This window comes from Electrophorus electricus, chromosome 7, assembly GCF_013358815.1.
Source record: "Electrophorus electricus isolate fEleEle1 chromosome 7, fEleEle1.pri, whole genome shotgun sequence".
Classification (NCBI taxonomy): Eukaryota; Metazoa; Chordata; class Actinopteri; order Gymnotiformes; family Gymnotidae; genus Electrophorus; species Electrophorus electricus.
Window position 1 is genome coordinate 12512300 of NC_049541.1, and position 21955 is coordinate 12534254.

Consider the following 21955-nt stretch of genomic DNA (forward strand, 5'->3'; position numbering starts at 1 on the left):
ATCAGTATAACCCGATATGCTCTCCACGGTCGGGTTGCCGAGAGCCAGAGAGGGCCTGCGCGTGCTGATGAAGCCGTCTCCAGTCCGGTCACACAGCCGAGCTCTTCAGCATGCCTCCTGGCACGCCTGCGGCACTCTCAGGAATCTCCTGCCTTCGCTCAGCCCCCTCCTCTGGGAATGCCTCTGTCACAAACGCTTCACCACTGGGCATGGGCAATTTCGCACAAAAGAAGAAGAGTGGGGGGGTGTGGGGCCTGCGTCTGTGTGCTTCTGTTGGGGTGTGTGTGCGTGCAAGCTCGTCTCGCCGATAGCCCGTTCGGCTCTCTGCGCCGAGTAATTCTCGTAATTTTTCATGCTACGTCACGACCCTCCAGTGTGACTTTACAACCGCGTTTCACAAAATCACCCCATGAGTTGCATTAATCAAACCAATAGGTGCAGGTGAATGTACTGATCCATTATTCCCGCTGAAATTCTGAGTGGCTCGTGTGCTTCTCATCGACATAAATGTTGCTGCCTTCAAAATAAAGGTGCTTTTGGGTCTAAATATAACTGCCAGGGAAGGTCAGGCAGAGGTCTGTGTCCTTCGACATCCGCCATGTGGCTGGTCTTGTGTGGAAACCTGGGCTGTGAGAGGTTTACATTCGGAGGTTTAAGGCCATAACGGAGAGATCAAACAGCCAAGCGTGAAGTCCCATCTTCTTCCATTGCCCCTCGGTGTCGGCGCAGAAGGGAGCGCCTTTCAAAACCGCTGACAGCTGCGAGGACCAATGGGATGTTTTCACTGGAAATCCAAGTTGTTCCTTGGTCTCGTGAACACTGCATGCCATGGATCCACCAATCAGCCGATACAGAACAAAGAGCAGTGCTGACAGCAATCCTCCGCTTTCATTTTCTGGCTTTATTTTCTTCCATTTTCAGTTTCACTGGGGCATTTTTAGCGCTTGCGGCTAACGCAGCCCCTCCTTATTGTGTTTTTGCCTTTAAGCTTTAGTGGGTGTTGTGTGTTCCTGGCCTGTTTTCTTGGAATTGATTCTGCTCTTATAAGTTAAATGTGGCTGGAAAACTTCCCTCCCAAGATAGCATGGAGGTGTTGCAGCAGTCTGTCTTTTGCACCTAATCCATTTTTGGTGCTTTTTTTTTTTTTTTTTTTTTTTTTTTAAATATAAAAAATAACTAAATAAACCCATCAGCAGCAGGTGCTACAGTATGTAGGTGATAAATGAATCTTGGTATGCAGCCATACCAAAATTCTTTAAAGCCTTTTTTTTGTTTAAAAATTAGACAAGGGAAGCAGTTTATCTCTTCTTTTACCTGCTTTCTGGTTTACTAAAAACAGGCCAGTGATCCTTCTGAGAGAAAATCGATAGGTATTATCCAGGGATTTGTACACAATTCTGTTGTAGATGCACTTCAGAAAGTCAGACTGGATGTGAATACCAGCACTGAACAGATTCGTGTGTGTGTGTGTGTGTGTGTGTGTGTGTGTATATATATATATATATATATATATATGTGTGTGTGTGTGACTGCATTGTCATGCAACAGTCTAAAGGTGATTTTGGAACTTGAGCATCGATTATAGTATTCATAAATTTTTCTGGCCAAAAAAATGTTTGCGTTGGTGTGAACATGTGCTTTAGTTGGCCTGTGTATTTATTCGGGTCGCACAATATGACTAAAATGGTTTGCAGCTGTAAAATGAGTTGCACGCTGTAAATTCCAATTATTGGGGCATGCACGTTTGGATAAACAAGCCCGCATCGTCCCTCCATCACCATAATCGGTGCCCTCGCATAACCCTGCAGCCGGAATGCATCAGGCCGGCCAGCACGTGCATAGCCAGGGAAATTTCCCCAATTCATTTGAGAGCTCATTTACCGAGCAGCACCATTTCCAACAAGGAGCTCGCATGCAGGAGGCATGCTGCGACCCAACGTGCACGGATCCGTTTCACACAAATCTGAGTCCACAGTCACTGTTGGGATTCCCGTGCATGGAAAGGCATCGCTCTCTTGCTGGCCGGAATGCGGGCGTGGAAGTGTCACCTCTCTGCTCTGTTTGCGTTCTCTTGTCGGGAAAAAATGAGGGCAGGTCCATTCAAGGCATGGAGAACACACAGAATATTCAAAGCTCCATACTCCCGACTCTGTGTGTGTGTGTGAGCGAGCACGTGTGTGTCTTTGTGTCCATGTCTGTGCGTGTCTCTTGGACTTTGTCTGCTGACCTTTTGCTGGACTGTGTCTGCTGACCTAAATATTTCTTGTTCCACATTCACAAGACTGCAGTCATTTGCATTGCTCGTGTGCCAAACTTTACAAAATGTACATTGTTTGGCTTTGCTGCTTGCTCGCTTGTTTGTTTGACAACATGTGTCTCGTGGCTGTCCAGGCCTCAGGCACTCCCTGGCTCGGCAGTCTCGTGTCTGCTGGCTGGGTCTGCCTGTCCTATGTTCCATGGTGAGCGGCTGCACGGTGTTGGCCGGGTTGCGGGTGCGGCCCGAAACTAGTTCAGTTGCTCTATTCTCTGTGGAGGCATTATTCAGGTCAGAGCCGGATTGAGAGAGAAGGGGAGTGGCTGGGATCACACCCAGGACCCAAGGGCAGACCCTCCTCCCTCCCTGCCTCCCCAGAAATATGAGGCAGGGATCTTCTATTGCCCCCTTCTAAACTTGTTTTTGTTTTTTGTTTTTTTTTGTTTGTTTTTTTAAATCTGTCTTTTTCTAGTTTCAAGGCTCTCCTCTCCTCATGTCTAAACTCCTTCAGTCTTAGCATTGGCAACCAATCCTCAATATTACAGAACAGCCCCCAAACGTCTGCGGAGGTCTAGTGGGAGAACCTTTCCTCTCTGCCGTCCAATTTATCCTTGAGCCTGCCTGTCCAGGTAAGGTCCCCAGAGGCCGTCAGAGGCTCTGTGTGTCTCCAAGGTAACACTGTCAGAAGTAGCCAGCCATGCGCCATCCTCACTACTGGCAGACCAATCGTTGTGAGGAGCTTAGCACGCTTGTTAAAGTCAATTCTGGGCAAAAACAGGTCAGGTGACAGGGTAGCTAAAGAGAGTGGACAGAGTCTCCTCTGGACCTCCTTCTAAGCTGCGCTGTCCCCGTCCCATGTCCGCATGCCGACGTGGGTGGAGCCTGAAGAGGCTGGCTTGTATCTCCCTATTGTGTTGCTTATCTCCTGTAGAATTAAAAGAGGAAATGTCATTCAGGGAGGGAGCAGACTCCATTGGCTGCTGGTTGCCAGGGTAACGGCTGCTGGCCCACTGAGGCAGACTGGCGGAAGTCCCACTGGGAGCTGTGACACTGTGGCATGAGGAGGGACATGACAGACACCAGCCTGGATGCTCGCTCTCGCTCTCTTGCGCTCTCTCGCTCTCTGTTTCACACTCTCTCAATCTGACTCTTTCTTTTAGTCCCTTTCTCACCACCTATAACTCTTTTTATCTCTTACTTTCCTCTACCTGTTTTCTTTTTTTGGGTTCATCTGTTAACAAGAATCAATAAGTAAAACGTTCTTACTGTGTATTTCCTCTTTTTTGGGTCTTGGCCCTCCTCTCTCCTTTCCTTTATGTTAGTGAATCGCTTTGATATCGAAATAAACGTTTCTAGGGCGCTCTAACTTTTGCCTGCCATCGGCAGTCCCTCACGGTCCCCGCCGAACGTCTTCGTTTCCTGACTTTTTTGTCATCTTACTTGGGCCGTTGGGCCGCCTCTCTGAGAAGCGCACGGCCAGAACTGCCTGTATGCCTCCATCTAAACCCACACGCAGAAGCCTGCATGCCGATCATGAATCTCAAAGCCGCTTCTCCCAGGCGTGCCGTGGGGATGACTTCTGGCTTCTCCTCCACACACACACGCCACCTTTTGGATACACCCGTCTGAGATGCAGCAGATGTCGGCGGCATCCTTCTCACTTGTTCCGTCAGTCACGCTTTCCGTCGGTCTCCTGGACGGCCCCGCCGTCACACAGCTGGAAGCCAATTGATTGCTGGTTGTTCTTGTTCCTTCGCTTCTGTATTTTTGCAGCTGCTTCTCTGTCCTGTAAATACATTTACAGCATTTGGCAAATGCTCCTATCTGGAGAGGAAGAATTAGATTTATCAGTATGACAGTGTGTGTTCCTTGGGAATCAGCCAACGACCCCGGTGTTGCCGTCACCTTGCTGTGCCTGATCCACCCGGTGAGCTACAGGAACACTCTCTCTCACTTTTTTCTCTTTCTGTTCTATAACCTCCTCTATCCTTAGCTGGACCTCAATTGTGTCTCAGTTTTGTTCTGCTTAGTAAGGAACTCTTAAGGAAATAGTTCAACACACAAAGTAGTCAACTTTTTATCTCTTGCGGCTTTCCAAAATGCTATAATGAGCAATGATCTGTAATGCGGCGCACAACCACTAAAGTCGTTTTCAATTCACTCGTCAGTGTCTTAAGCTCAGATGACTGAGCAGGCTGGCGTCCAGCTTCACTGCTGAGAGTGCTGAAGGTAAGGGTGTCAGCGATGATTCAGGAAAACTACCAGTGCTGGTCTTTTCAAATCTCGCTGCTGCTGTTGACACTGTTGTCTAAAAATGCGTTTTGATGGACTGAAAAGCCTTTTTGCCTCCTCACTATGGTTCCAGAGGCTTACCGTGTCATCACATACGTCTACATTTGAGTTTTCCATTCAGATGCATTTGTATAGTGCTTTTTACAGCACGTGTTGGTACAGTGCAACGTCATCAAAATCCAAAATCATGCGAAGAATCCGGGTCCAGGCCCTTAATGAGCGAGCCATGACAGCAGTGGCAAGGAAAAACTCCCTGAGAGCAAGAGGAAGTAGCCTCGAATGGAAGGAGCCATGAACCCATCCTTCTCTGGTCAACACCCGGTGGCAAACCAATAACACATGATGGATGGATGGATGGATGGATGGATGGATGGATGGATGGATGGATGGATGGATGGATGGATGGATGGATGGATGGATGGATGGATGGATGGATGGATGGATGGATGGATGGATGGATGGATGGATGGATGGATGGATGACTGGTGTCATGGAAAGGATGGACTGGGTCGTTCGGAATGGCTTTCACCACCATCCTTCCCTATGTCACTGTCTCTAGTAAGTCCAGCCTCAGCTCAGATAGAGCTGCCTTTCCTGATCAGTTTATTCAGGCGCTCGGCATCCCCAGCAGACCACAGTATAGAAAAGGGCACTGGCCACAATCTTACTCCACGTGTTAACACCTTCATCGTCTTAGAAAGAAAAGATGGCTCCAGCCTTTCTTGTACAGTGGCACCAGACTGTCCGTCCAAAACCAGTTTGTCATTCTGTTGGACTCCCAGCTGCTTGTAGGACTGAACCAACTTCATGGATGGTGCCTGGCACCACCGGCTCTTTACCACATCAAAGCATCCACTACCAGCTCACGACGAGTCGCGTAGCTCAAAGGTCAGGCTACACATTCTGTTCTGGAGTTCTTAAATACTCACACCTCGGCTTCGGAAGTTTTTTCTATCCAAACGACACCTAGACAAACTCAGCCATGCAGCATAAGCTGTGATCTCGTCACCAGTCTTCCCTAAAAAGACTAGCTGCAGCTCCTTTAAAATGCTGCTGTGAGAATGTTAACCCAGAGGACCAAACGCGCTCCCTTATGCCTCGTCTCCTTACGCTGGCTTCCAGTTAGGAAAGGCTCCTGTGAAGTGGAGCTATTTATTTTTTATGGATCATTAAATGGCACAGGGCCAAAATACATTTCCAATATGTTTGAAGAATGCAAAACCCAGAGGCTTCTTGGATCACGAGGGGCTGGCCAGCTCGTGGTGCTCAGAGTTAGAACAAACTTGGAACAGAGTTGAAACGACGCTTTGCTTCTTTGTTGCTTACAGCTGGGATGAGCTCTCAGAAGATATGAGATGAGACATTTCTTTTGTTCTAGGGGGAAGAAAAACAACAAAATGTCTTTGATTAAACTCCCTACATTTAATGCGCAAGGTCTCGTCTTCTGTTCATTTATCTTCATGTCTCATGTCCTTATCGTTTGATATTTATTGATTTTGCGGTGTCTTTTTTATGCCTTTAGCTTTGCACGTGTATATAACTTTGAATGACCTGTGTATAGTATGTGCTCATCGAATTTCCTTGCTTTGCTTTCCCTAGCTGATCCTGTAGCTGTGTCTCGCTATTCTTTAGCTGTCTTTCAGTCCTGTAGCTGTGTCTCTCTTTCCTATAACTGTGGCAGTCTTCCAAGCAGCTGTTTCTCTTTATACACCCTGTAGCTTGCTTTCTCTCTCTCTCTCTCTCTCTCTCTCTCTCTCTCTCTCTCTCTCTCTCTCTCTCTCTCTCTCTCTCTCTCTCCCCCCCCCCCCCACCCCTTTCTGCCTCACGGACATCTCTGACAAATCAGTTTCCAGTCTAAGTCCGCTATGATTGAGGCACAGTGGCCGTGGCTCTGGACCACAGTTTAAATGGTTAAATGATGCCCGCCGGAGCCTCCGCCTGGCACGAGCTCCCCCTCCCATGTCAGGAACGAGGGAGGATGGGCCCAGCGCCTCCCCTTTACTGTTGCACACCGCGGGAGTTTTGGGCACAAACCGAGCACTTCCTTCTGCCAGTTACACACACAGACACAAATGTACCAAATGTGTGTGTGTGTCTGTGTGTGTGTGTGTGTGCAAGTTTGGTTTGTAGGTTTGGATGTATAAGCGTGTCAAAAGTGGAAATGGTCAGGAAAATTAAGACGTGTAGTGTGTGCCTTATCAGTGAGTGTGCATCTGGTGGGTGTGTGTGTTTATCCCCCAGATGGCATGATGATGTAGCGTGAATAAACATTGCTGTAGTATGTCTTAGCTGCTTCCATGCCAGATTCTTTTAGAACTCATACAGGCTGAAGTGATGCACAGGCAAATATTTTGCAGAAGCGCACACACACACACACACACACACACACACACACACACACACACACACACACTTCCAACTCCAGGAACCAACCATTATTCTGTAAGAGAGTGAAGTCGCAACATAGAGAAAAGGACTGAGATGGGTAGGTGGAACCACCTGGAATATCTTTTTCTAAGGGAATTCCTCGGGTGTGAGATGCTGCAGACACTTTCAGAGTCGTTACAGACCAGCATCGCCTGCATAACGATGTGGTTACGAGGGAGAAACACAAGGCCACGTAGACATACAAATAAATAAGGGAGGACAACAGCTCTCTCTCTCTCTCTCTCTCTCTCTCTCTCTCTCTCTCTCAGAGGTACTGCATGAAGGGCTCTTTCACCTCCCCTGCTCAGACACACGGTGATTTGCACCCAGTTTCATGGTGAGGTGTTGATGCTATAATAATGCTCTGCCTGAGGTTACCTCCTTCCCATACAGCTGCAGTCACTCGCTCCCTCTCTCTCTCTCTCTCCTTCCATCTGTCTATCTCTCTCTTTCCGTTGCGCTGACGGTTTTTTAACCACCCACAGAAAGTTGCAGCTGAAAGGGAGAGTGTTGGGTGTTTCTCGTCCTCTGCTGCTTCCCTGCCCATTCCCCACTGTATCAAAGATACGGAGAGTCAGGAGTCACTTTAGCTCAGCTCCAGGAGAGGCCGGACCCCCACTGCCGCTAGTCACGATGATGTAGCCGATGCCGTAGCATGGAGAGCAGGAGAATCAGAGAAATCTTACAACCTGTATCCGGTTGCACACTATGGAGAATCTTCTCACACTCACAGATAAATACATGCGCGCGCGCGCACACACACACACACACACATATGCAGGCAGAGAGAGAGAGAGGCTTTGATCCAGCCCAAAGATTTGCGCTGGATATCAGCGGATATGGAAGCATCTCGTCGTAATGGCCCCTTGCTGTGTGAGCTGTTGTTCAGTGAGGCTCTTTCAGCACCCCCATGGGATCCATTAAAGCTCCCAGAGTCCACGCGCCGCCTCACCGGGGTCATCCCCACAAGCCTTCACCCATATGTCCCAGCCTTTCTGAGGGCAGGGCTGCTGTCATGAAGCCACGGCCCACGCACCAGGGGACAACTACGTGGCATATGGGACATCGCAAATCCCATATGCCACAGAGCAATGGACGCAAGGATCCGTTCCTGGCCCTGTGGAGCGTCCTGAATTCTCATGTAAGCCCAAAAGAGGATTAAAGCAGAGTTCACAAGTGACATGGCAGGCCTTTTGCAGCACTGGCAGGTCAACCGACCCGTTGGTGGACGTGCCACGTTAAATGTCAGCTCAGGCAGGCAGCGCGGCTGCACCGGCCTGGTGCCGGAGTGTGTTGTCGACACCCAGTAAATGTAGGTATTCACCGTGGCTCTCGGTGCCTGGCCGGGGAGTAAATCGTGACAGAACAGATCTACCCATCTCCCCGGTTAGTCATCACACCTGCACCTGCGACGCTTTCACCCGAAACATCTCAAGATCTGGGATGAATGAATGCCTCACGTGCGAGCACGCGGTATCCAGAGGCATCCCGTACGCATGGGCGCACATAAATACACACACACACACAAGCACAATAGGCTGCTGTGCGAATGAGCATTTCATATTACCATCTTCATTCCCTCTATCAGATTAGTCCACACAGGTGTGGGTTTTTTCATGGAAATTTGACACAGCGTGCCAAAATTGCTTTTTTCACAGGACAAAGGTGAAGGTGATGAGAGATTGTGGATAGAAGAAAATATATGACATTTAAGGGGCAAAGTTGTCAGTCCTGGGTTCGTGTGGATAACACTGCTGAGTTGTTTGTGTATTCACAGTTCACTCTTTAGTCTGTCATGTTTCATGGCTGCTCCTTACCGAGCTCAAGTAATTAGATTGTGAATGCTGAGAGACATCACTTAATGATGATTACAGTGAGCCTGCTCTCACCAGATCTGGTCTTCATCATTGTAAAACTTCCCCTGGCATACCTTTGCAGCTGCCGCACACACACACACACACACACACACACACACACACACACACACACACACACATACATACATACATGCGCACATGCATGCACATTCTCATATTGTTAACACTGTGGGGTATTTCCACTGAATTGTGTATTATTATGGTAGGTAAATAAAGCCATGCCTAAACATAAATATAATCTAAGTAACCAAAAGCAAGTTTGGCCTTTTTTTTTTTTTTCAAAGCTGCGTTTGTTTTGGAAAAATGCTTGTGAGGTAGAGCAGCCAACCGTCACCACAGTGTGGGTTTTTGTTTTGTTTTTTCCTGTTCACCTTTGGTTCCTTAGTGACATTTATTCTCATGATTCTACATCATTATTAGAAAACTGTAAATGATGTCATTCTTTTTCCGTTTGACAGGAATCTGCTCGACAGGGACACATTCTCCAAATCAGATCCAAGTAAGATCATATTTACTACGTGTCTGCTGCCCTTCTGCCAAACATCTGCTGCTACTCATGTTACAAACACCACATTCCTTTTAATTTGTCAGCTGAACTGATTTCTTGTTTCTTAAACCAAAAAATCATATCATCCCTCTCCAAAATTCTGCTTCCTTTATCCCGGCTTATGTGGTTTTGCACTGAGCACTGAGCACCTGTCTAATCACTGATGATATTGCCACATTCACACCCTCAAAGTCACACGTGCGCGCACACACACACACACACACACACACACACACACACACATGCATGCGCGTACACAGCTCCAGTAACCATATGTTGTTGGCTGCAAAATCTGACCCTGCCCTTATAAAAGTAGGCTAGGATATCATCACAAACATAAACCTTACAGGATCGCCCAGTGAGTCACGTGTTCCCTGATGTATTCTCACACTGCCCAAGCGAGGAGTGCATGGTAATCCTGTTTGGCACTCTAGGGGGTAGGGAGTGGGTGGGATAGCGGGGTTCCTTCAGATGTAGAAATGCAGTGGGCAGTCGATCTAAGGCGATATTCACCACGCGCAGAGAGAACTGTACGCTCTCACTCTGATAGCAGTGGTGCACACTGGGGCGCAGTTACAGAGCGACGGCTGTTATGTTACCATGACGCTGGGGGATATTGGATGATGGCTCCTGCCTCTCATGGCACATGGCATGCACTCATCTCTGACCTGTCCCCCACTGCCTCAAACCCACCAGGGGTGGAGGCTATGTCCTTGCTGACCATGTTTTATCCTAACCGGTTGTGAATATCTGGACTGGCTGGCGGGAAAGCTCAAAGCTCACCATTACGCTTTCAGTTAGGACTTTCGATTGAAGTTCCTGTCAGTGTAGCACTAGGTTGAACAGTATTAAAATGGGCTTCAGAATCAGTATCGCCATCTGCTGCGAATATGAAGGAGGGCGCCCTCGACCGTGTCTACAAACGGCACAGTTAGGCTGTCGAAACGATAAAGGAACATCAGCCAGTCTCCAAAACCGTCTTATCCAAGTTCATTTTGACTTAACAGCTGTGTCAACTACTGAACTAAGCTTTGTACTTGTCATGTGTACCCAGCTCCCCTTAAACACAGGCTGTTTTGAGCTTTGCATTAGTTTTATATGAACAGCACTGCTTAGATTTTGCAAATGCGAGAGGAACATACACAAAAGTGAAATCAAAAACCAATATACATATTTAGAAAGCTGGGGATGTCCGTCTAGGTAAATGAAGCTGATGGGTGGGGTGCAGCTTCCAAGTCCTCAACCTGATTGGAGGAGGGACTATGGGAAATGGAGTCTGTGGTAGCCACGCTGGAAGGTGGCATGACGCATAGCAGCTCCTTAACATACATGGCACTTCAGAATAAAAACATACTGACAGAGCATGAGGTCTGTGTTTGTCAACTGCATTTTTTTAAGCATGTGGCATTAAATGTTTCATGAAGTCTTCTGCTTCACACACATCGCAGTAATGTGGTCGGTAACATTCGCTGGCCCGGGCCGAGTGGGAAACGTGCTGGAAGGTTCCCTGCGGCGCTGCTTTGTGCCTCGCCCCGCAACAGTACTTCACTGCGCTCCTCTCTGCTCTTCTCTGCTTTCTGTACCCCACTTTTCTTTCAGACCTTTTGTTGTGCTGTGTGTTTCTCTGCCTCTCGAGCTTATGCCAGTGACCTTGCATGAGTTTCTGTAAGTGTCCTTTCTTATGGTTACATTTATTCTGGATAAGCTGTTTATTATGGATTTCTTAATTCTTATGATAATGTGGCTTTCAGACCTACATGCTCGGAACACATGTGCGCTCTCTCTCTCTCTCTCTCTCTCTCTCTCTCTCTCTCTCTCTCTCTCTCTCTCTCTCTCTCCCTCTCTCTCTCTCTCTCTCTCTCCCTCTCTCTCTCTCCCTCTCTCTCTCTCTCTCTCTCTCTCTCTCGCGCGCGCACACACACACAACTTTATATGTATCACATGGCTTCATGTGTCACAGGTCACATTCTGTGGGTTCATTCTCATCTTCATATTCATATCATATTCATTATGCTAATGACTGTAGACTCGAATACTGATCTGACTACTGATGAGAATGGAGTAAGACAAGTTAACCTCAGTGACCAGATCAGTTAAGAGACCAAGTGTATCTGTGCAGAATGTCACGGCTAGTTGTTCAATATGGTAGAATATGCAGCCAGCACAGAGTAACACCACAACAGGACAGTCAGGAGCAACAGAACTGAGATGGAGCAGGCAAGGGTCACAGAGAAGGATCTGAAAGGAGAATTACAGGTTCCTGACAAGACAGGAGTTTTCGCAGAGAGCAGGGAAACCTTTTCCACCAGCAAGGAACTGGAAACGTCCTGGTTTTCACACCTAATTTTGAACCGTCCAGTGTGTTTCCACCAAAACAAACAGGTTCTAGAACCTGAAACGTTCGTTCCCAGATGGAACAAAAGAATGGGATGTTCTTCAGTACGCACCATGACGGCATGCAGGGGCATGTCGCGGAGTTCTCGCACAGCAGAGCTGGACGGGGGATTAGCCAGAGTGTATGTTGTGCTTAACGGCATGCTAAGAGACCAGCAAAGCAGGTGACTGGGGCACTGAATTCAGCAACACTGGAGGCAGACCATGCATCTCTGTTCACTTTGGACGATAGATGATTACGTTAAGCTTAGCCTACATGTGGTATTATTATATTTTCATGATATACCTGTTGTTGTTGTTGTTGTTGTTATTATTATTAGTAGTAGTAGTAGTAGTAGTAGTAGTAGTAGTAGTAGTAGTAGTATTATTATTATTATCCGTCTTATCCCCAGTAGTAGATCCCCAGTATCCCCAAAAACGAACATGAGGCCTCTAAACCAGAACAATACGCCAATCAGAACATTTGTGGAAAAGAGCTACCAGGCAAAGAGAGAAGCTCCTCCTCCTCCTCCTCTTCCTCCGCCAAGCCCACGGCTGCTCACAGTCACCGAGCACGGCACTGAGGCCACGGGTTGTGCCGTGCGCACAGCTCCAGGCCGCCAGCTTTAGAGGAGCCCACCCCGGTCACGCTGCCGTGGGCATGCACCCAACTCTGGCGGTTAACTCCACACATGCCACCAGGCCCACTTGTCCGCCCTGTTGACGCGGTAACTGTCGTGCTCTTCACATCAGCAGAACGTTTTTACAGATGCGTGATGTCCCACGTGCAGAGCTGAACGTCTGTGCTGGCACTCCTACCGGTGCCCTCCATCACCTTACTCTCTTCCTTACACACACACACACACACACACACACACACACAAAAGCGCACACTCACTACACATGCCTTTGATCTGAACCGCACCCGGAGCTCTGCATACCGGCCGAGGGGTAACTGGCCTTGGCTCTCGCTGTGTAGGCAATCAAACAGCTTTCATTTCCATTACTCACCCCATCAGCTTCCTCTATAGTAAAGCACAACTTGCATCTGCTGAAATCTGGCGTTAATTGGGGTGTTTTATTTCCATATTGCACTCCCTCACTTTATTTCTGTTACATGGTATGTTGTGTGAGTTGCAGTGCTGCACAGGGGTAAAGCTGTAGAGCCTTTGAGCGTGCTCAAGCGTCCGAGGCGCTCTGTCTCTGCCCTGTATTAATGCTTTCTCTCTCCCCCGTCCTCCTCTGTAGTCTGCGTGTTGTACACCCAAGGAGTCGGCAACAAAGACTGGAAAGAGGTGAGTGGGACAGGCTGCTGGGGGCCTGACGTGCATCTCACGGGCGTCTGCCGATGTGCCCGCATGAATATGCAATCATGCGCTCGCCTGAATTATCTGTCAAATAACACTTTAAATAATTCATGAAGTCGATTTTCGCTCCCTTTTATTCCCCGGCTCTGTTTGGCCAGTGAAAGTGAGCTGTCTCCCTCTCTCCTCAGAACCCTTAAGAGGAGTTTGTGTGTGTTCTTATCAGTCACAGTCTGGTGAAACAGGAGGTGTGTACTGGCAAGTCTCAAGGAGGTTCCCATCGTCTCAATCTTTTGTTCCACACATTTTTCGGGCCATTAGTCACGTCTCGTTATCCGTATGTGGAAACAAAATAGATTATTAGGATGTGGTACGGCACTAGGGGCTGGTCCTTTGCTCAACATGCCAGTAAATTAGACCTCAGTACCACAATAGCCAGAAAAAGGCCCATATTTCAAAACAAGCCAGAGACATAGTACATGATCTAGGTGACAGTTTTGTCTGGGTGCAGCAGGTGACCGAGTGCTTTAACTGTTCACAGACATGTGTTGCTACCATGCACTTTCACAGATGTCCAATGATGATTAGCACTACTGATCTAAATCCATGTTTTTCTGATAACTAACACCACCAGAAGGGCAAATCATACAATGAGACATCATCAAAGACTGAAGGTATCAGTCTGCAGTGTCTAATCGCCTTTCTAATTAGGTATGAACATAAGCCAGTAAAGTAATACCCCACGAGCAGACCTGAGTTGCCCAAGCTGCAGCCAGCTGATGTTATTACACGCGTTCACATGACTGCTCGTTTCTAACAAGTACAAATGAAGCTTGTGTTTGAAAATGCCGGGTGATGTTAGGAAAAAAAGAGAAACTGTCAAAAATGGGTAAATGATCAGAAATGGCCTTTTCTGGCTAACGAGTACTTCATAATAGATGTGACCGCTGTGATCTGTTCCGGAGGCTCTGTTTTGTTAGACTGGTAAAATACATAGCTTACAGATGAGCAGCGCAGTCTTAGAGTCTCGGACACTTAGACACTTTTAAAATTAATTTATGAATTTTTAGGTCCGCGTTCCAGCACAATGGGTTTTAAATGAAGTGACAATGAGGTTAAAACGTGTAATGTCATTTCTCTGCAAAAACAAAGACTTCAGGGTGTTATTGGAGGATATTTACATATTAGCTGAATTATGCAGGTATCACAGTTGGCTGTTCACTTGTTTCTTGACTTTAAGTTACTGCAATACTAGATTTGTGTTCAGATTTTGCTGCTGTGCTCCCTCAATATAATAAGTGCCAAAGAACTGTGCCAGTAAACCAGGCCACCATGAGGCAGAGAAATCCGAATAAATCAATAGGTGGGCACATTAGAACACGAGAAACAAGAAGTGAACAGCCCTTCAGGTAATGAAGCCGCACCGCACTGAGAACAGCGGCCCAAAGCATAGCACCTCATCAGGGAAACATGCCTTCATTGGCATGAATGAAAATCACTTGCCCTCACTAATAACATGACAGCTGACGGCCTCAGAAGAGAGAGCGATCTGAAGAGTGAATTGTGATGGGTGCTTGCCTGCTCAAGTCCAACCCAACGATGCAGAGACTTTTTTTTTTTTTTTTTTTGAGAAAACTGAGCTAGTGGAATTTTGTTAATTAGTGATGTCATTCACCTGAATTCCTGAACACATCACAGAAGGCGAAGGGCCAACAAGGAATGAAAGCAAGGCTGCACTTTCGGTCTGAAAAGTATAACCCTTGTGGGGGCTGTTGTGTCTAAAAGTAACAGGAAAATGGTGAACGGTTTTATTTTTATTTTCGTGTTAGCCAGTTGAGTTTTGACACTTGTTTTGCCATTTTAGCAGTGAGATTGGGCGATCTTGCTGACCCGCTATGTCCAAACGGGAGCAGCACGTTTTAGTGGGTTTTTTCTTTTCAATTTTTTTGCATATTTCATCTCTGTTTTTTTGTTGACTTTTGAATTTATCATGAATTCATAATGATTTGAAATGTCTGTTCTTTCAGTCTGTTGGATATTTAGAATTCCCATTCCCCTTTTCCCAATTCCAAATTCTAGCCTTAAGATAGCTGGCTATTTCTGACCATTTGCTCTGACAGAATAACATCAGTAATGTCACTGTGTTCTAGTGCAGTATTTTCCACCACAGTGGCTGATCATCAGATCATTACAAGCTATTTTGACTCAAATCATACTTTTCATTTTTCATATTCCTTTTTCCTGATCTGGCTTTGGTCAGACCTCATTTCTGGAAACCACTGAAATAGCTGATGCTCACTACCTGGCTGGACAGTGTTACTGCATACAGCCTGCTGTCCTTAGCCAACATTATAACTATCAAAACCAAAGCAATACTAGAATAAATGCGAGATTAAGTGCTTATATCTGACTTTTTGCCCCTCTACCGTTAGCATCATACTGTACAGTGACGGTTTTTTGTTTGTTTGGCTCTAAAAAGAGATTTAAATGATCCTGGAAACTATATTCAATAAAACTTGTCTCTCCTTCCAATTACATTCACTGTACTGGAGCATAAATATGTGTGCCTAATAGCTCCTCTTATAAAATGTTTCGGGAGACAGTACAGACAGGGACAAAGGTCTGGCTTTGAGTGTTTTTAGAAAGAGGAGGATGTTGAAATGGTTTGTTAAGAGTCCTCATTCCCTGGGTGCCTCATTTATAGCAGTTTTGAGGGCTGTAGCACAGTTTGCCTGCGAGAGAGTCTTCAGTCCACTTGCAGAATTTCCAGTAAGAAAGGATTTTGATCTTGGAGGTTTGTTGCATTCTTTGTATTGCTGACTGTAGCTTTTGTGTGTGTTTGTGTTTCAGTATGGGAGGACTGAAGTCATTGATAACACCCTAAATCCAGACTTTGTGCGCAAGTTTATTCTGGACTACTTCTTTGAAGAGAGGCAGAACCTACGATTTGACCTGTGAGTACTGTGTGTGTGTGTGTGTGTGTGCACATTCATGGGTTACATGTTAAGTGTGCAAAAGGCATTACTCATCTCTTATATGTGCAGGTTGGCTATACAATGGCATTTATGGGAATAATTATTTATTTACATGTTTACAGCATTTAGTTGACGCTTTTATCCAAAGTAACTTACAATTATGACTGAGTACAACTGGACCCAGCAGTGTCAACTTGGTAGTGGTGGGGCTTGAACCAAGATACAAGGCATGTATCTTAACCACTGAGCTACCACTACCATTTATGTTATAAATACACTCATGCTTATGCTTGTGTGTGGATATGTGAGGTTGTGTGTGCATGTTTGTGTGTGTTCTGCATATCTCTCTCCAAGAATGCTTGTGTGCATGGTCGTGAGTGTATTATTCCTGTTCTGTGCCTTATCACTCAAAGTTTGACATGTGAATCAGAAGCGAGAGGGGTGTTGCATGGCTGTTAGAGATGAACTGCCTGTTCTGGATATGTTCTGTTATGGTCAGGACCATAACTCTCAACTGACATGTTCCACAGTTTGCAATTTTGTACACAAATAGGTTTCTGCTTCTCTCACTCTCTCTCGCCCATCTTGTCTCAGTGCAGTGCCAGTGATGTATGTTGCTCATGCTTTAATGCCGGTGCTCATGTACAAGTGAGTGAGAGGCCTTCTCACAGGCCTTCCTTTATGTGTGTGTCTCTGACGTGCCGTGTGAAATCCACCAATTTCCCCAGTCCGAAAACTTGCACGACCGATTCAGCAGGAAAACCCGCACCTGACGGCCACTGCAGCAGGAGTGCTGTGGAGTGGCGAGTTTTTACTCAAGTTGTCGTTTGTGTGTGTGTGTGTGTGTGTATGCGTGCGCGCATGCAAGTGCGTGACTGGTTAAGGAATGTACAGGGCTATAAATAGCATGAGGAGAGAGAACACTAATGTGGTTCAGTCAGGCAGGGAGTGTAATGGGGAGGGGTGTGCGTGTGTGTGTGTGCGTGTGTGCCTTCCCCTGGAGGCTTGCATGAACGTAGGGGTGGACAGGCGGTCGTACTCCATTCCGATGTGATGGTGAGGATTTCTGTCTCTCTCATTACAGCTCTGCTCATGCCTGCCTCTCCTCTTCTTTTACACACGTGTGTAAAGAGGAGTGTAGAGGTGTGTAACATAAAGTATAAAGGAGGTATGTGTGTGTGTGTGTGTGTGTGTGTGTGTGTGTGTGTGTGTGTGAGAGAATTTGATTGAATTTTATTGGTGGTTTTTTGGTAGGGCCAACTTGTCAGCTCTTTGTAAACATTCAATAGCTGTATAATAATTTATTACACTTTTTGTGTCATTATTTTTGGTTTCATCACTCATGTCTAGCCTTGAAAGTCTGAAACAGTATAATGTTTGAAAATGTAAACTGCATTCATTTCCATTGTTCTGGGATTCCTAGTTATTGTCCACTCTGGTGGAATCCTCCAACCTGGAACACCTGTTTCCAGTTACTGTCCATTTAGTCTTGTGCCGTTGTGACCCGTTCTCAGCCTGCCTAGCCTGACAGTGTTCTGGGTTCCGGCATTTCTTCAGGTTCAACTCCGGTTCTGCTGCATTTTGTTTCGCATTTGAATTTGCCTGCTGTGTTTCTTTCCTGCTTGTGTTGCTGCGGCTATTCGGTTCTCCATAATAAACTCAAAGAACCGCGCAGGCCACACGCAGCCTCCCAGTTGTCGCATCTGTGTTTTTAAGAGCTAATTTCTCACGTGATTAATTTTAGATTTTGTGCATATGCGTCTGTCCGATTTGACATCGTCAGGGGGTAGCTGTTTTAGGATCCCAGCAGAAAGGACTGAGAGCGTCTTCGTGGGCAGTTACAGAGTTCTGTTTATTAGGCCTTTGGGTGGTGGCCCAAGAGAGCGCTCAACACATGGTCACTATGCACATCGTTTTGGTTGTTTTCCCTCCCATCACCAGTGTGTTTCCAACTTTTGGGACAAATTGCCTTTTCATTTCCAGCCATTTCTGCCAGACGTTGGCTAGGGTGGAATTTTCCGGAGAGCGCTTGCATAGGCAGCCACAGAGGGGCAGGCGGGGGCGTTGAGATCAGCAGGATGTTTGCAGACTACCTGTTGGTTCATGTAAATGCCAGCATGTCTGTACCTTTATTGGAGCCTAGAACTCAAGGTGCCAGTGTTGACCAGAGGTGCTGCACCACTGATCTCAGAACAGCCCTTTTATTTTTGCCAACAGTAAAAGGAGGGCCTGTGATGGTCGAAGTGGAGGCTTCCTCCACCCGGCTCCCCCTCTGGCCCTAGCGTTTTCCCTAGCTGTCAGTGCACACACCCTGGGCTGGCCATACAGCCAGGCCCTGGTCACGTCACCCCTCCACTCCCTGGCCTCCATCAGACACTCTGCCTTTGAGGCGCATGTGTTTGTCTCCGTGTCCGAGTGGGTGGGGTAACACGAGTTTGTGTATGTGTGGGTGGGTACGGGGAATGAACAAGCATGTAACTGTGCGCCTATGTAGATGTTCACCTCCCCGAGTGGCTTGTTCACGAAGACGTGATAGTGGTGTGGGTGCGGCTGAGAGAACGTCAAAGATGCTTTCAGGGAGTCGGGGCTCCATTTGTAAATAATTAATCCCTGGGCCCAATTACCACATGGCAATTCAGGGTTTGCTTTGCCAGAGAGTGTCCACCTAGGCTAAACTGTAGTAGGGCGTGAACAACTCAGGCCACCAACACATTTCCTCTGCGGATGGCTGTGTTTCCGTTTCCCTCAACAATTGGATTTTGAAGGTCAGAACATGGAAAAGACAAGCCAGAGTTATTGATTTTCTGATAATTCAGACTTCTACCATGTTCCAACTCTTTCTGGAAGTAAAGGCTGAATGGGAAAACTCAGACTTCCATTAATCATGTTGTGTAGTGATAGTTATTTATGTTGCAATATTGTTTTGTAATTAAATCTGATTTCTTATTTTCAAGTGTCATGCTTGAATTTGTAAAACTATTCATTTGACACTTTGGGAGGTATAGTGGGCATATGTGTGTATTTGATTATGTATCACTTTGTTGGCATAATGGGTAAGGAGACAACAGATGTTGCATCTAAACAGTTGGAACTCTAAACTGACAAATATCTGGCTTGATTTATACTGTGTGTGTATGTATGTATATATAACCATCTAGAGGAGTCATGTTACTGGGAACAGTATTTCACTTGTATACACAAACAGATAATAGAGAGGAAATGAAATTCATGAAATTAGCCAACGACCAGTGTTAATGTCTCTCTGGGGTACTGCTGATTATGTATATATAGTTGTGACCATATATACATATATGTACACCAGGCCTGGCATCACAAATGAACCAGCTGCTAACGGATGGAACCCAACCTGAACGGTTAGCCAAGTATGATTGCGGCTATGATGAGTGGGCACATGGATCAATCCATGAGAAAGGCACTGACGAGAACACCAGAGGAGCCAAGCACCAGCTACTGGTGGATAAAACTGTAAGAGACTATAAGACCAGACAGACTGACCTGTGCACTGTCTGGACTGACTGCATGAAAGTCTATGATTGAAAGACAGCACAGAGGCACTATCTGTAATAATCACGGCAGCATGGGAGCACGCTCTGAATACGAGATCAGTAGAGGCTGGGCGCTACCACACCACGCAGGGCCCCAGATGCAGGCTATGATGAGATGCCCCTGAGACAACACGTAACAGCAGGATGCAAGATGCGAACAGGCAGAGTGTACATGGAACGCCATAACCACGTGGCTGGTATAGTGGGACACACCCCCGAAGGTGATGGAGAATGTTCTCCAGATCCAGACTGACAATGGTAGCGTCTGACCAACCGGACATAGTAGTGATGGACAAAGAGCAGAAGAGGGCTGTAGTGACAGATGTAGCAGTCCCATGTGATTACAACATCAGGACCAAGGAAGATGTGAAGCTCGAAAATCCCAAGGGCTGAGAGAAGAGCTGGAAAAGATGTGGAAGGTTAAGGCAACACTGGCTCCCCTGATAATAGGAACACTAGAGGCTGTGGCCCTCGGACTGGGAGAACGGCTCCAGCAGATCCCAGGAACAACATCTGAGATCTCTGTCCAGAAGAGTGCAGTCCTGGGAACAGCTTGGATTCTGCACAGTGAAATTAGTTTGCATTCTTTCTCTCCCTCTCTCTCTCTCTCTCTCTCTATTTCTCCAGCACATCTCCCATGGTCAGATGTGCACCCACGTGCTCTCGTGCACAACTATGCGATGCACTCATGAACACGGCCACAGAGAAGACGAGGTTGAAAATAGCTGGAAATGAATGGAAATGGAAGTGTGTGCAGATGATCGAGAGCAGCCAGCTTTCATCTCCGTGCCACCAGACCCTGTCCCATCGTTCCCGAAGCACTGCTTCCAAACACACTTTTCATGACCTCCATCATCCCATACTGTGCGCCTGGTTAGACACAATAATTCCCAAACCTTTGCGGCTTTATCAAGTTTTGCATCAAATATGTCAGACCCCTTCTGGGTATTGCATTCCAAAAATCAACGACTTTTGATATCACAAAGCGTCGCGCTACCTTACACAGGTGAGCCGTTCTGAGAGCCTTACTGAGACTGGCTCACCAAGTTAATAAGCCTGTATGAATCACCGTATAGCTAATGATGTGCCCAAAAAGAAGAAGTGGTCAATGTAAAACAACCTCTCACACTTTTCTCCTCTTCTGTACACACATCAAAGACTAATTAGCTAATATTGCTGCAGGACTTTACAGTTCAGCCAACGATGCCTAAAGGTAGTCTAGAAGGAATTGTATCTGTTGATATGCAAGCTCGCCTAATGACTGAGGTTTTTCTTTACTTCATTCCACAGGTATGACGTGGATTCAAAGAGCAGCAACCTTTCTAAACATGTGAGTAAAAAGATCATGATCCAGTCTTTTGCTTTTTAAATGGATTTTTTTAAAAGAAATATATAAAATCGCATGCATAGTTTTCCACAGGGCACACAACTGAATCTTTGAATTTCTGTGTAACCCTTCAGGGTCACCACATGCTTGTCTTGTGGTTAATTTGATGTATTTATCAAAATTGAGCATAACATCATTATTTACCTTTTAACAAGATCCATGTCTGTGCCACCTTGTGTTTGTGTGTATAGGTAGTGTTTCTGTTTGCATGATGCATGTTGGAGCATCTAAAAGCAAATTTGCTGCCACATTTCATGCTCCCTGTGGAAGCCTCTGAGAGATCATTTTACTGTACCTTGTTTTAAAATCGTGCGTTTCACGGCCGCCACCCACTCTTCCCACAAATACACACAAACATGCAGAAAACCGAATAACCGAAGCCCTGCTGTTCTAAAGCACTATGATAAATGCAGAAAAGATGTGTTTGGAGAAAAATGCTGACATTTTCGTTTAAGCTGTGCTGACTAGATGTTGTACACCGCACACAATCTGAGGCCAGTGGGAACGTTATCTTCCAATACTTCGTCAAACAGTGTCCTGATGTTTATATAGATCAAATGGCCATTTTCACGACAACCTGAGTGACTCCAGTGGCGAGTTTGCACTTCATGCAAAGAAAATATAACGTGATAACATAACATTTGGGATCCTCGATATAGGATTTTTACACACACACACACAGACACACAGACACACACAGGCAATTATTCATCTCTCCCTGGTGCTGCATATGGGTGTTGCTTACCTATAGCCTCTGCCTTCCACTGGATTGCTGGGACAGTGTCATTGTGTAAACAGCTGCATCATCCTTGGATATTACTGATATTATTCCCCACAGCGTTCTAGTAAGCCAATGAGTGTTATGCAACGGGGCGTCACAGCAGTGCACGGCCCCGCCCCCTTTCCTCCCCGGCTCCAGTTTGTTTTGGTCATTCGAGCGAATCCTTCTCGCG

At 46.5% G+C, this 21955-nt stretch overlaps 1 protein-coding gene across 2 annotated transcripts in view; it reads left to right on the plus strand.

Moving 5' to 3' along the window:
- The window catches only part of LOC113580185 (copine-8), a 75617-nt gene that overhangs the window by 6831 nt on the left and 46831 nt on the right, over nucleotides 1-21955 (plus strand). For both annotated transcript variants that reach the window (XM_027014567.2, XM_027014568.2), the window contains exons 2-5: nucleotides 9309-9349; nucleotides 13019-13065; nucleotides 15925-16028; nucleotides 20906-20945. In XM_027014567.2, coding sequence (XP_026870368.1) covers nucleotides 9309-9349; nucleotides 13019-13065; nucleotides 15925-16028; nucleotides 20906-20945 — 232 coding nt within the window. The remainder of the gene's footprint in view (nucleotides 1-9308; nucleotides 9350-13018; nucleotides 13066-15924; nucleotides 16029-20905; nucleotides 20946-21955) is intronic.